This window comes from Chiloscyllium plagiosum, chromosome 14 (assembly GCF_004010195.1).
Source record: "Chiloscyllium plagiosum isolate BGI_BamShark_2017 chromosome 14, ASM401019v2, whole genome shotgun sequence".
In the NCBI taxonomy this organism is placed as follows: Eukaryota; Metazoa; Chordata; class Chondrichthyes; order Orectolobiformes; family Hemiscylliidae; genus Chiloscyllium; species Chiloscyllium plagiosum.
The window spans coordinates 14,757,360-14,772,557 of record NC_057723.1 but is presented as its reverse complement, the minus strand read 5'-3'; the positions used below and the strand labels follow the sequence as shown (position 1 = coordinate 14,772,557).

Here is a 15,198-nt window from a genome sequence, read left to right as displayed (position 1 = left end):
CTTTTAACAATGCACAACATTTCGTAGTGCACAATTCTTTATCCATTTTAACTAAAACTGAGACAATTGCTGAACATGTCATCAGTCAATTGCAAAGTGTGTGTCGTTGGTTGTGTGCATCATATTAAATCAAAAGTGCCACTTTTTCCTCACCAACTCATTGTATGGCATTTCAATCAAGATGTATGAAAGCTAGACTTAACAGGCACACTTATTATGAAGCTACAGCAATGAATCATTGAGCGAATTCAGAAATTGTTCAATAATGCCATTGTTAAGAATCATATTTTCATTTAAGTATAGATAAGTTTTCACACCATAAACCTAGACACAGTCATTTTTCAAGTACATGTAAAGGAAAAACCTTCTTCCCATGTGTTTTTCAGGTAACAGTGGCAATATGTTCAATATTGACCCCGTTTCAGGCAAGATAACCGTGGCTAAGAAGCTAGACCAAGCAGTTAAAGGATCCTATGATTTAACAGTGAAAGCCCAGGATCAAGGTTATCCTCAACTCAGTACACTTGCCACGGTTGAAATTGTTGTTATGATTTCTGATTATTCACCTCCCAAGTTTCTGTTGAAGGAGTATTATGAAGAAATCAGCGAAGCAACTAGTATTGGATCATCAGTTGTCATGGTAACTGCAACCAGCCAATCAGCAGTGACTTATGAAATTAAAGCTGGAAACATAGATGACACATTTCACATCAACCCATACTCTGGTGTGATATCTCTTCATAAGGAGCTGGATTTTGAGAAAAATTCAGCTTACAAATTGAAAATTCAAGGTACCAGCATGACTGGACTGTACAACAGTCTTTTGGTGTCAATAAATGTTATAGATGAAAATGACAACCCACCCATCCTTGTTCAGTCTCAGTATATTGGCAGAATCAATGAGAATTCTCCTGTCAACAGTATTGTTCTGGATGAGAAAAACTCACCCCTAGTAGTTAAAGCGACTGATCAAGACACAGGTGCCAATGGCATGTTGGTGTATCAAATCATGGAATCTGATATGTTGAAGTATTTTTCCATTGATTCCAACATTGGAACCATTAGCACCGCTGTTGTTATTGACCATGAAGCCACCTCCATCTTTCATCTCACAGTTCGGGTACATGACTGTGGGCAGCCAACTCTGTTTGCAGCAGAAGTAGCAAGTATCACTGTGATGGTGATGGATGTTAATGACTGTCCTCCAAGGTTTGAGAAAGAATTATATGAATCAATTTTGCTGATACCTGCTCACAACGGGACTGACGTTCTCACAGTGAAAGCAGTAGATGCAGACTCTGACAGTTTCTCAAAAATCACATACAGTATAGTCGACGGAAATAACCAGGAGACATTCAGTATTGATTCTTCTACTGGCTTAATTTCAGTTCAAGATGCAGCCAGTCTTAAAGGCCAGTTTGAACTGACGGTCAGAGCATCTGATGGGATGCTAAAAGGTACTGCAATAGTAAAGATAAAAGTGTCAATTTTAAAGGAAAGTGGCCTAACATTTGCTCAGAGCTTGCACATGTTTTCAGTGTTGGAAAATACTACACTCACAGAAACTTTAGGTATTGTGAAAGCATTTGGAAATCAGCTGAATGAACCTATATTTTACTATATATTAAATCCAGATAAAAGGTTTAGAGTAATTGAAACATCTGGCGCTTTTCAAACCACTGCAATGGCATGTGACCGTGAAGAACAGGAAGAATATGAATTTGTTGTTGAGGCACGTGATCTGCGTAATCCTCCCAGAGTTGCACATACATTAGTTAAAATTACTGTTGAGGACATTAATGACAATGCACCAAATTTTGTCCATTTACCATACCTGGCAACAGTCCAAGATGATGCAGAACCAGGTGATGTTATCTATCAAGTTACTGCTGAAGATAAGGACACTGGAGAAAATGCAGTCATCCATTACAGCCTTGTTGATCATTATAAATACTTCTGGATTGATCCCTACCTTGGGGACATTTCTCTCAGTGAGCATCTTGATTCTGATGCAGCAGATAAATATACATTATCTGTTATAGCTCAAGACAGAGGAGATCCTCCGCTTTATGCACAGACTGAAGTTGTTATCACTGTCAGGGATAAAATAACCCCAAGATTTGAAAAACCGTACTACAGAATCAGCGTCCCTGAAAACATCTCTCCGAACACACCAATTCTTCATGTGCATGCTAGCAACCCATCAGGATTCCGTGTGATCTACAACATTGTCACACAGAGAGCACTGCATCTCTTCTCTATTGAATTTAAGGCTGGGGTTCTGAACGTGATTGATGCGTTGGATTATGAAGACCTAACAAAGCATGTGCTGACTGTGCGGGCCACAGATTCAGTGATTGGATCTTATGCAGAAGCAATTGTTGATATTGAAGTTGAAGATGTTAATGACAACCCTCCCATGTTTACCGAAAAGGTCTATGGTTCAGCATTATCTGAGGCCTCAGTTATCGGTACCTCTGTGGTACAGGTCAGTGCAAGTGATGCCGATTCTGGAAGGAATAAAGTTATCAGCTATCAATTTACAGCTATTACTAATAGTTCAGAATACTTCCATATTGATACTAGAAACGGCCTTGTCACAACAGCACGTACACTGGATTATGAAAAGACCCAACATTATAGCCTCACAATCAGGGCTATAGATAACGGTATTCCACCATTAAGTAGTGATGTGCTCCTGAATGTGAACATTTCAGATTTCAACGATAACCCACCTACGTTTCGCCAGAATCAGTGTGAGACTACTATAAGTGAAGTGGCTACATGTGGCCATTTTGTTATACGAGTGCAGGCAAGAGATCCAGACAGCATAGATATTGATAAACTGGAGTACATCATCACAGAAGGAAATGAACAAAGACATTTTATAATTGGAACAAAATCCGGAATCATTTCTGTGTCCAATTCTTGTAAGAAAATATTAGAATCAAATTATCACTTAAACGTGTCTGTTTCAGACCGGGTTTTCAGACGATCTATACCAGTTCAGATAAGAACTTCGAAGACAAATAAATTCAAGCCCATATTTGATCAAAACATGTATGAGATTGAGCTTGCTGAAAATGCTGAGGTGGGGACACATGTAATTGAGCTGAAAGCCGTCGACAGAGACTCTGGTCCATATGGCCACATTGACTATACAATCATAAATAAGTTAGCCAGAGAGAAATTTAGCATCGACAATCATGGTCGTATTTTAACGTCACAGAAATTGGACCGTGAAAATTCAACAGAAAAGGTAATTGCTGTTAAAGTGATGGCAAAAGATGGAGGTGGTAAAGTGGATTTTTGCACTGTGAATATTATATTGACTGATGAGAATGACAATGCACCTCAATTCCAAGCCGCTGAATACAAAATTCATGTTCCTGCCAGCACTCTTAAGGGTGCTCCGGTAATCCAGATCGTAGCTATTGATGCAGATGAAGGAATGAACGCAGATGTCAGCTATTCTGTTGCCTCCAGTGAAGACAGAGTTGAAGATATATTGGAGATAAATCCTCTTACTGGATTTATCACAATCAAGGAGAGTCTGATTGGGTTGGAGAACAACTCGTTTACTTATTACGTGAAAGCACAAGATGGGGGCTCTCCACAGCAGGATTCCTGCGTTCCTGTTCTTGTCAAAGTTATCCCGCCTGACCTATCAATTCCACGATTCTCTGAACCACTGTACACTTTCTCAGCCTCAGAGGATCTTCCAGCGGGGTCAGAAATTGGTGTAATCACAGCAGAAGCTGACCAACCAGTTATTTACAGTCTGGTAAAGGGAAATACTGATGAAAGTAACAAAGGTGGAGTATTTACCCTTGATCAAAACACTGGAACATTGAAAATTGGGAAGAACATAGACCATGAAAAGACCAAATGGTACAAAATTGATGTAATTGCTCAGTGTTTCCATGGAGATTTAGAGGTTGCTTCTTCAGTGTCTATCAGCATCCAGGTAAAGGATGTCAATGATAACCAACCTATATTTGAGGCAAATCCTTATAGAGCCTTCATCCCAGAAAACATGCCAGTAGGGACCACAGTCATACAGGTGACTGCCAATGACCAGGACACAGGAACGAATGGACATGTTACCTATCGATTGTCTAATGAATTTGATGATGTTACCAATGTTTTTGCCATCGATGGAGACAGTGGGTGGCTGACAACCTTGAAGGAACTGGACTGTGAAACAAAGAACAGTTACAAGTTTGCCGTGGTGGCGTTTGATCATGGAGGAAAAGTCCAAATGTCCTCAACTGCCATCATAGAAGTTGAGGTAACTGATGAAAATGACAATTCTCCACAGTTCACAAGCAACATCTACAAGGCTACAGTCAACGAAGACAGCAAACCTGGGGAAGTGGTTGTTGTTCTTACTATGGTGGATGCTGATATTTCAGAATCCAATCGACATGCTACCTGCTACATTACAGGTAGGTCTTTGGTATAATGTATTCATTTAGATATTGATGTTTAGGAAGGCAGATAACATACTGTGACCACTGAGCTTGGAAGGGTGCACTGGTTACTTTTCTAGTGCCACTCTCCTGGCTACAACTAAATTTAAATTTAAAGTTTTATGATATGGCCAAGTATATAGTCTCAGACATTCAGGGTTTAAAACAAGTCAGTCAAGTTTCCTTAGTGAACAACAAATAACTGGTTTATTACCAAAACAAATCTACTCACACAAAGATGCCAAAATAATTGGCAAACAGTTTGGATTATGAATATATAACATAACATATATATTATGCATTATTCTAAGAAATTTAATGTTCATACTTAAGTTTGAAGAGAAACGAAAATAATTCTTCAGTATTCACTTTAAAGTATTTTGGCCAAGTAATAGTTAAATTCATGAAAGAAGGATAAGTCACAGATTGACCCAAACGATTTTCTGATTAGAAGGGTATCTGACCCTAAGGTCATTCCACACACACATGTTGTTGGCACTGAGGTATCTTTCTCAAAAAGTGATAATTGTCAGAGTTCCCTTTGCTTCAGATGTTGGGATAAATTTTAAGAAAATTCCCTTCAGGAACTCTCCCTAAGTGGTAAAGATTATTTTTGGTTGGATTTCAGTTCACACACTTTACTGAGAGATGTCACGAAGAAAGAGAGAGAGAGCAATGGAAGGTACTTAGACAAGTTACAAATTGTGTTTCAAAGTTTAAAAAAATGCAGTTGTCTTATTCCACAACTTTTGCCATGTGACCTCTCTATGCGTTTCCCCCGGCTGTAAAACCCATCCAGCTCCCTGCAGTTTTTAAGTGCAACATTGCTCCTGTTGTACACTGTGCCTTTTCATTAGCAAAGTGTCCTTTGTTTAAAAAGTTCAAGATATATTGGATCCACATAAACCTTTTAAAATAATTAATGTTGGTCATGTATCTCTCTAACTATATCAATATCAAAATAATAGGTACAATTTTCAGAGTTGATCACCTGCCCATTGTGTAAACTGTGTCAAGAGTGTAGTGCTGAAAAAGCACAGCCAGTCAGGCAGCATCTGAGGAGCAGGAGCATCGATGTTTCAGGCATAAGCTTCATTCCTGATGAAGGGCTTATGCCTGAAACATCGATTCTCCTGCTCCTCGGATGCTGCCTGACCTGCTGTGCTTTTTCAGTACTACACTCTCGACTCTGATCTCCAGCATCTGCAGTCCTCAGTTTCTCCCATTGTGTAAACCGCCTGGTGTCTTTCCAACAGCTAGATAAAACAACAGAGGATGAGACAATTTCACATATTTCTTTCACACCCTTCTTGAAAACTGGGAATGAGGATCAGTTCAGGAATTATTGGATAGTTATTTTCATCTTGGCAGTCAAAGGCATTTACAAAAATGATAATCTGAAGTAAAATTAATGGTCACTTGGACAAATGTGGATTCATGAAGGAAAGCAACCACAAGCTTTAAAAGGAAAAATTGTATATCATTGATTTAATTGAGTTCTTTAATGAGGCAATACCAAAGGTTAATGGATGTAATGTCATTAATGTGGTGTGCATGGATTCTTTAATGGTATTTGATAAGAGTGCCACACAATAGTGAAGTCAAATAAGAAGGACAGGGGCAGCATGGATACAAAGTTGATTCAGTGACAGGAAACAGCAATGTAGTCATTGAAAGTAAGCATGCAGGTACAGCAAGCAGTTAGAAAGGCACATGGTACGTTGACCTTCTTTGCAAGCGGCTTGAGTACAGGAACAAGGAACTACAAAATCGTGAACTCCCTCCCTTGTAGGATCGTAGATGTACCTGCACCAAATGAACTACAGTGGTTCAAGAAGGCAACTCACCAAACCTTCTAAAGGGTAATTATGGATTTAGGAATGGGCAATAAGTGTTAACCCAGTCAATGAAGCCTATATCTCCTGATTTGAAAAAAAGACCTGCATAGGGCCTTGGTGAGACTACATCGAAAACATTGTGTGTAATTTTGGACTCCTTATATATCAAAAAATACATACTTGCCATTGGGGAAGGGCAGCAAAGATTCACCAGACTGATTCCTGGATGACAGGGTTTGTCATTTGAGGAGAGATTGAGTTGAATAGGCCTGTATTCACCAGGGTTTAGAAGAGTTGGATCTGAAATGTATTGCTTGAGAATGTGGTGGAGGCAAATTCAATCATGGTTTTAATGATAGAATTAGATAATTAGATAATTATCCAACAAGATATGATTTGCAGGGCTAAGGGGCTAAGAAGGGACTAAGTGGACTATTCTTGCAAAGCACTGGCATGGACATGAAAGGCTGAATGACCTCCTTCAGCACCTCATTCTAAGACATTGTGTCTAATGTTTCACAATTAAGAAAATTCAATTATGTGTCAATCCAAATTTGTTTCATTAGATGGCGATCCTCTGGGCCAGTTTGCTCTTGAGAACTTTGAAGGCCAGTGGCGAGTTTATGTAAAGGAAGCTCTGGACCGAGAGGAGAAAGAAAAATACATTCTAAATATCACGGCCACTGATGGCAAGTTTATAACTGAATCAGCAGTCGAGGTCCTTGTTCATGATGTTAATGATAACAGCCCACACTGCAAACAGGTAATTATCCTGCACCATAAAGAATGGCTACGCATTTAACCAAACATCCATCAATGTTATGGTGCGGGAGTAGCAGAAACGCTAGCACTTCCTGGCTATTAACTCCTTTGCACTGCAGCAAATGCATCAAAACATTCAAGATTTCATTAATGAACGTATTTCCTTATCCAAAATCTGAATCTCCAGATAAATCTTGACACACCGGGAGTTACCTAAGCTCTTCTAGAGAATACAATGGTGTCATTCTTCCCCTAGGACAATGTGTTCTGAATTCCTCCTCCAGCTTCAATACCCATCGTACCCTGAAGATGCATAAGCATTGTGGGATGTGTGCATTTGGCACAATACTTATCAACGCTCAGTAGAAAAGTACTGTATAATCATTTGAAACATATGTCACTGCTTCCATATATCTATTTCATTTTGATGTTCGGCTTTCTTTTCACAGCTCACATACACTGAAATCGTTTCAGAAGGGGCACCTTGGGGTCAGTTCATTTTGAAGGTTTCTGCAACAGACTCAGACGCTGGCACCAATGCTCAGATAACTTACACTCTGCACGGGCCAGGCGCAAACAAGTTTCGACTTGATCCACAGACAGGTAAAGAAATAAACAGTTGGGTTCAAAGTTTATATATAAATAACACAATGGTATTTAACCATAACAAATGAAAAACTGATATGTAACCCTGCAGCCGAGAGGCTTGCAAGTCGTTAATGAGTGCTGGACAGACTTTGCACCTGCATTGACCGCAGCACAATTTAGCAGCAAAGTGTAGGGTTAGAAACATAGAAAATGCTGAAGGTTAAAAGACCAGAGTCCAACTGGAATGTCTTTCAATATTGTGATAGTTACTTGATGCAGTGCGAAAGGTGTTGATGATTGTTTTGAGGTATTTTCTTGTCAACTTGTTTAGCAATGTTATTATACACCTCTGGAGCAAGTGAGACTTGAAGCTGGGCCTCCAGGTCAAAGGGTAGAGGCAGTACCACTGTGCCATAAGACCCCTCATTTTGAGTTTCCATGTTGTATTTAAATCTATTCAATTCTAATTGTGTCTACTGTTCAACCGAAATGGGCAGTGATAATGACAGCTGCCCCAAGGCAAAAAGAGACAGATATTTGAGAAGAGTATGAGCAAAGTGAAGCCAATTCATACAGTTAATCCTCAGACAGCAAAAGCCATGACTGTTAAGAAAGATAATGATACATAGATTAACCAAAGAGATTTTCTAGTTTATCACCAGATTTCTTCTTCAGTTTTCTTTCCATTGTCTTTCAATATGTAGTGGTAACCCTTGAGTACTTCATCATGTGGCTACTCTTAATGGATGAGCCGACACCCTTAGCCCAACTGGTCTTTGTAAGCACAGCAGCATCAAAACTGAGGCTAGTCCTGCTCTTATTTGTCAACCATGGGTGCAGACTTCCAGGAGCGGTAGTTAGTTGGTAATGTTGAGTGAGAATCCTCAATAACCCAGGTTCCCTGAGCCCAATTGTAGCATTCCAAACACCAACCCAGATGTGTTAACTTCGACTCCAACTGGTGATTAAACCATGGACTTTCCAGTTTGGCATGTTCCAGTTTAGACAGTCGATGAATCACTTGACTGATCAGGGAGCTGTTAAGGATTTGAATGTCAGTTTACATTTTAGTAACTCTTGTTTCTGTTCCTTGCCTCAGGAGAATTGATGACAGTTGGCATTTTGGACCGTGAGAGTCAAGCTGTGTATAATCTGGTTGCAAAAGCATCTGATGGGAGTGGCCTATTTTGCGAGGCAGATATAAGCATTACATTACAGGATGTGAATGACAATCCTCCCAAATTCTCAGCAACTCAATATGCAGTATCTGTCTTCGATAACACCACTGTCAAGACTCCTGTGGCAGTTGTCCATGCCAGAGATCCCGATGTTCGTAAGTATTTTGTCAGAGAGAGTCATAGAGTCATAGAGATGTACAGCACAAAAACAGACCCTTCGGTCCAACTTGTCCATGCCTGCTAGATATCCTAACCTAATCTAGTCCCACCTGCCAGCACCCGGCCCATATCCATCCAAACCCTTCCTATTCATATACCCATCCAGATGCCTTTTAAATGTTGCAATTGTACCAGCCTCCACCACATCCTCTGGCAGCTCATTCCATACACGTACCACCCTCTGTGTGAAACATTTGCCCCTTAGGTCCATTTTACATCTTTCTCCTCTCACCCCAAACCTATGCCCTCTAGTTCTGGACTCCCTCACCCCAGGGAAAATACCTTGCCTATTTATCCTATCCATGTCCCTCATGATTTTATAAACCTCCAAAAGGTCACCCCTCAGCCTCCGACGCTCCAGGGAAAACAGCCCCAGCCTGTTCAGCCTCTCCCTATAGCTCAAATCCTCCAACCCTGGCAACATCCTTGTAAATCTTTTCTGAACCCTTTCAAGTTTCACAACATCTTTCCGATAGGAAGGAGACCAGAATTGCAAGCAATATTCCAATAGTGGCCTAACCAATGTCCTGTACAGCCGCAACATGACCTCCCAACTCCTGTACTTAATACTCTGACCAATAAAGGAAAGCATACCAAATGCCTTCTTCACTATCCTATCGACCTGCGACTCCACTTTCAAGGAGCTGTGAACCTGCACTCCAAGGTCTTTGTTCAGCAACACTCCCTAGGACCTTACCATTAAGTTTATAAGTCCTGTTAAGATTTGCTTTCCCAAAATGCAGCACGGTGGCTCAGTGGCTAGCACTGCTGCCTCACAGCACCAGGGACCCGCGTTCAATTCCCGCCTCGGACAACTGTCTGTGTGGAGTTTGCACATTCTCCCCGTGTCTGTATGGGTGCTCCGGTTTCTTCCCACAGTCCAAAGATGTGCATGTCAGGTGAATTGGCCATGCTAAATTGCCCGTAGTGTTAGGTACGTTAGTCAGGGGTAAATGTAGGGGAATATCTGGGTAGGTTGCTGTTCGGAGGGTTGGTTTGGACTTGTTGGGCCGAAGGACCTGTTTCCATATTGTAGGAAATTAATCTAAACCTCGCATTTATCTGAATTAAACTCCATCTGCCACTTCTAAGCCCATTGGCCCATCTGGTCCAGATCCTGTTGTAATCTGAGGTAACCTTCTTCGCTGTCCACTACACCTCCAATTTTGGTGTCATCTGCAAACTTACTAACTCTACCACTTATGCTCGCATCCAAATCATTTATGTAAATGACTAAAAGGTAGAGGATCCAGCACTGTTTCCATGCTGTACATCCCTGTGACTCAATGACAATGAAGAAAACAGTAGGATCACTTAGCAGGTTGTCTAGCATCCGCTTAGAGAACTGACAAACCTGTATTATAGATGTGCAGTATACTTCATAGGTGAAAATTAAAAGTCAGGCAAAGACATTAAACATTTTTTATTTTAGAAACTGTGTGGGAACAGGTCATTCAGTCCAACATGTCCACATCAAACCTCCGAAGAGCATCCCACTCAGACCCATCCCCTACCCTATCCCTGTAACCCTGCATTTCCCATGGCTAACACACCTGACCTGTACATCCTTGGACACTGTGGGAAATTTAGCATGGCCAATCCACCTAACTTTCACATCCTTGGACACTATCGGTAATTTAGCATGGGAAATACACCTAACCTGCTCCTCTTTGGACTTTGGGAAGAAACTGGAGCACCTGGCAGAAACTCATGCAGTCATGGGGAGAACATTCAAACTCCACAGACAGTCACCCGAGGCTAGAATCAAACCCAGGTCTCTGGTGCTGTGAGGCAGCAGTGCTAACCACTGTGCCATAGATTGTCTGTGATAATCTGTTACATCACTTACAATTCCTCATATTTTTTAAAAAACTTCTTATTCACATTTTCAAATTTCATCAAAATACTAATTATTTTACCAATTATAAATACCAAAAATATTTCAGTCTTGAAGAAGAATCTGCAGTTGAACTGTTCTGCATTGACTAATCATTAATATATTTCATTTAGCATTGTTACATTTGGTTTTCACTATATTCAAAACTAATATTCATCTCTGTCAAACCTGTGATTTCACATTCAGAAACAAGTTCGGCTCCAGATTGAATGTGCAGAGTCTAAACTCGTGTTTAACCAAATTGCATTCAAAGTTCATGTTCCATCAAGCTCAGTTTAAGCTCCTCAGTGTCTTAATGACCTCTGGGGTTGCTGGAGGTGTGATGTTATTTCCCTAACTGCAAAACTGATAGCAGATCATCTAGCAGACGCAAAATTCTGCAAGATTTACAACTTGTAGGATAATTCAGTGAGCAGAAAGGTGTGGATGAAGGGTTTGTTATACGGGTAAGGATTCACTGTCCTTTCCTGTATGATGAAACAGAGTTAGTGTTCGCCCAATACAATGTGCAGACACTGAAGACTTTTCTCTTGGAATGAGTATGTATAGCAAGGGGTTAGTTCTTCCCCAGAGTATGCTAATGTATGTGTACATTAAATGTGCCATAAAATGGGTTTGCAGAATTGGTTGTTGGTAGCATAGTATGATGATGCAAGTGACTTAAGGTGAATTTGCTACCTTTTCATTGTAGAGTTGCAGAGATTGAGTCTGAGTCATGGAAGAGATTCTCAAGCTGTCCTCCATCTGCCAGGCTTAAACTTTGTGTTAGGATAATCATGGTTATTCTTTCCTAATATTGTTTTCCACCTCAACAGGTCTCAATGCAGAAGTCACATATTCCTTAGTGGACTCGGCAAATGAATATTTCTCCATTGATGAGCTCTCAGGTGTCATATATCTGGCAAAGTCTTTATACAAGGAACAGCAGAAAGCTTTTAACTTGATGATTCAGGCCACAGACCATGGCCTTCCACAGAGACTCTCTTCATTTGTCAATGTGGTGGTTTCAGTCATTGGCATTGAAGAGTTCATTCCGGTCTTCATACAAAAGGAGTACATTGCCAGCATCCCTGAGAATGTGAGCAAAGGCATAGAGATACTGAGTGTGTCAGCACTAACCCAAGATGCCACTAACGATGCACAGATCCTTTACACTATCACAAATGGCAATGACCATGGCAAGTTTCTTATTGATGCCAAAACAGGTAAACTTGTGTGTTTTAAATCTATTTTGTTCTGAAAGTAACTGATTTAATACTGCAATATTTGCTGAGCATATGCAAAGAATTTGTCTGTTAGTTTCATGATTTTTTTTGCTGTTGTACAAGAAATACCAATAAATGAAGGACTTACTGATATGTGATCATGCTGTGTAAGATTGTACGTAACATGAATAAATAGGAACTTGCAGTGTGTGAGGTGCATAGGAGAGCATCATGCCACACAAAGTGTATGGACTGTTAATGGGTAAGAAGATTATCATTGAACCACAGGGTATTTATGCTTATTTAAGCAGTTCATATCCAAGGACCATCATGGATATTTTCACATATAATATTAGTACATGAGGCCAACTTTAGACATGAACTTGCTTTCTTGAGCCAGAACATGTTGTGAAGCCAGGTGCTGGGCTAGTGATCAAACTAACTCTAACAATACTTAATACCAACCCTTCTAGTTTGGAAGTGCAGCATGTCCAACACATAACTAAAATGCTCAGGTCTTTATTGCATCAGTGGTAGGATGATTGATCTTAAATTGGCTAGTAAATAGTAAAATTTCATGTTAAAATTATCATGCTGGCCTGGCAGGGACAAGAGATCATTGAGCTACATTCAGAAGGGTCCTGGACAGGCATTTGCTGGATCGTCAGAACTGTCTTTAATATGAGATGTTAAACTGAAGCTCGGTCAGCCTGTTCAGGTATTGAAGATTTCTCCAAAACTCTTTTTCGAGAAAGGCATTGAGCTGCCTTGGTCCATTTTTTTCTTTACCCTAAATGTAGACAAGTTGATTCATCTCATTGTTGCTTGTCAGAGATGACTGTGTGTACGATGGGTGCTGCATTCACTTACATAGCTTACTGTTTGCACTTCAATATAATTCATTAGCCTGGATTCAGCCATGATCTCACTGAACGTGGAGCAGACTCAATGGGCTGAATAGCCTACTTTTGCTCCCATGTCTTATGGTCTTACTTTCCAATAGCCAAGCAGTTGTTATTTTTGCAAAGATGGGAGTTGCTCATGGGACCCTGAGAAATCCCCATTTTAGCAGAATCCAAAGGAATTTCCTGGGAAATTGAATATGTTGCTGAGCAATCCCTTTCTGCCAAGAGCCCTGTGAAAGTCTCCATTTAACTTGGAGAATTAAAAGTTTCCGATGAAATTAAGTAAATAGTTACTCAGGAAATCTCTGACCCCTGAGCAACTATTCAACTGACCCCATACTTAACTCACACAATCCCAACTGCAGCTCCTCCCATCCCTTACATTCCCCGTAGTCCCTGATCCAGTAGTTCCCTGGGACCTTCCCCTATTCGCAGACAAGACTGCCACCCCCTCCACTTCTGATGGGCTCTTCCTTTCCTATACCAAATCTGAGCCATCCAACCTGCTCCCCCATAGCCAGAACAACCAACTCTATGCTCCTACCAACTGACCCAGACCCGACCCTTCCTCACCCAAATGTCCACTACTGGACCCAACCTGGACCCATACCATTCAGTTCAAAACCTCTCCCCTCATCACCAAACCATGAACCACCGTCCAACCCCTGCCAGATCTGATTTCTCCCATTTGGCACGCTACCCTGCTGGCGTTACCTTTTACATTTCATTACACAGCAGCTGACTGCTGGAGAATGGGGGTCTGGTTTGCCCTGCTCTGACACTTCTGTGCTTAGAGGGAACTGTTGGAATGGAAGAATGGCTCTGCATTTCGGCAGGAGCCCTGATCAGCATCTACTCTCTGAAAACGTGGAACTTCTCCCTTTGTAAAGTACTTGGGGCATAGGGGCAATCCATGTAAGATAGTCACTCCTCAGAAAATAGAGTCCATAATACCTGGGTTGGACTGAGAGGTATGTAATGGCTCTCTGCCTGTTAAAATTCTTACTTTGTTAATCATGGACAGGCAATGAGAAAAGGGTTGAAATAGCTTTGAAGTGATATCCATTAAAGTTAATCGATTTATAAAAACAATGACCAATTCTGTGTACAGGAGCCTTGTATGTGAATGGAAGCCTGGACTATGAATCTTGCCATGAGTATTACTTATCAGTTGAAGGCAATAGGAAGGGAACGCCACTGTTCAGTGACAGCACAATGGTGATCATCAATGTCACTGATGTTAATGACAACTCGCCAAAATTCAGCCATAGTGTATACAGAGCTGAAATCAGTGAGGATGCTGCCCATGAGGAGTTGGTTCTACAAGTAAGTAAACAAAAATTCTATTTTCATTAGCTTTCAAATAAAAATCAGACTGGGAAATAAAATCAAAATTTCTATTGGAAAAGATCATTAATAAGTTATAGCTGCACAATTCAGTCTCTTTACCCGCCTGCCAAATATGATTACATGAGATCTGACTGAGAGCCCATCAAACTATGAAATAAAAAAAACAGAAAGTGATAAAAAAAACTCTGGCAACATCTGTGGAGACAGAGATAGAGTTAGTGTTTCAAGCACAATACAACTTCTTCTGAACTTAAGTAGCTATAAAATTGTTTTGTGTCTACTCCCGTGCAGACGTCAAGTTTCAATCTTTTAGGCTAACGGGCTATAAAGGTATTTTTATCATAAAACAAAATAATCTCTTCATTCCAAACGGGGAGGCAGTGGCCAAGTGGCATTTTTGCAAGACTATCAATCCAGAGGTCCAGATAATATTCTGGAGTTCAAATCCTGCCATAGGAGATGGTGAAATTTGAATTCTATACGAATCTGGAATCAAGAATCTCATGATAATTGACCCAATCATTTGAGGAAAGCACAGCTGGTTCACTAATTTATATTAATGTACATTAGGGAAGGAAACAGCCATCCTTACTTGGTCTGGACTACATGCGACTCCCACTTACAATTGAGGAATACAATTGCCGTTTAACTGCCCTTTGGGCAATGGGTTCTGGCCTACCTAGCAATGCCCATGTTCTGTGAATGACTAAAACAATATAATGTCTGTTTGCTCTGAGCTAGAATTCAACTCCCAAACTGAGTCTACTGTTAGGACTAAAGATTG

At 40.6% G+C, this 15,198-nt stretch overlaps 1 protein-coding gene across 3 annotated transcripts in view; it reads left to right on the top strand.

Annotated features, from left to right (window-relative positions):
* LOC122556511 (protocadherin Fat 1-like) overlaps nucleotides 1-15,198 on the top strand; it is a 156,069-nt gene that overhangs the window by 116,346 nt on the left and 24,525 nt on the right. For all 3 annotated transcript variants that reach the window (XM_043703236.1, XM_043703233.1, XM_043703234.1), the window contains exons 10-15: nucleotides 387-4,448; nucleotides 6,877-7,073; nucleotides 7,522-7,675; nucleotides 8,760-8,993; nucleotides 11,770-12,159; nucleotides 14,176-14,390. In XM_043703236.1, coding sequence (XP_043559171.1) covers nucleotides 387-4,448; nucleotides 6,877-7,073; nucleotides 7,522-7,675; nucleotides 8,760-8,993; nucleotides 11,770-12,159; nucleotides 14,176-14,390 — 5,252 coding nt within the window. The remainder of the gene's footprint in view (nucleotides 1-386; nucleotides 4,449-6,876; nucleotides 7,074-7,521; nucleotides 7,676-8,759; nucleotides 8,994-11,769; nucleotides 12,160-14,175; nucleotides 14,391-15,198) is intronic.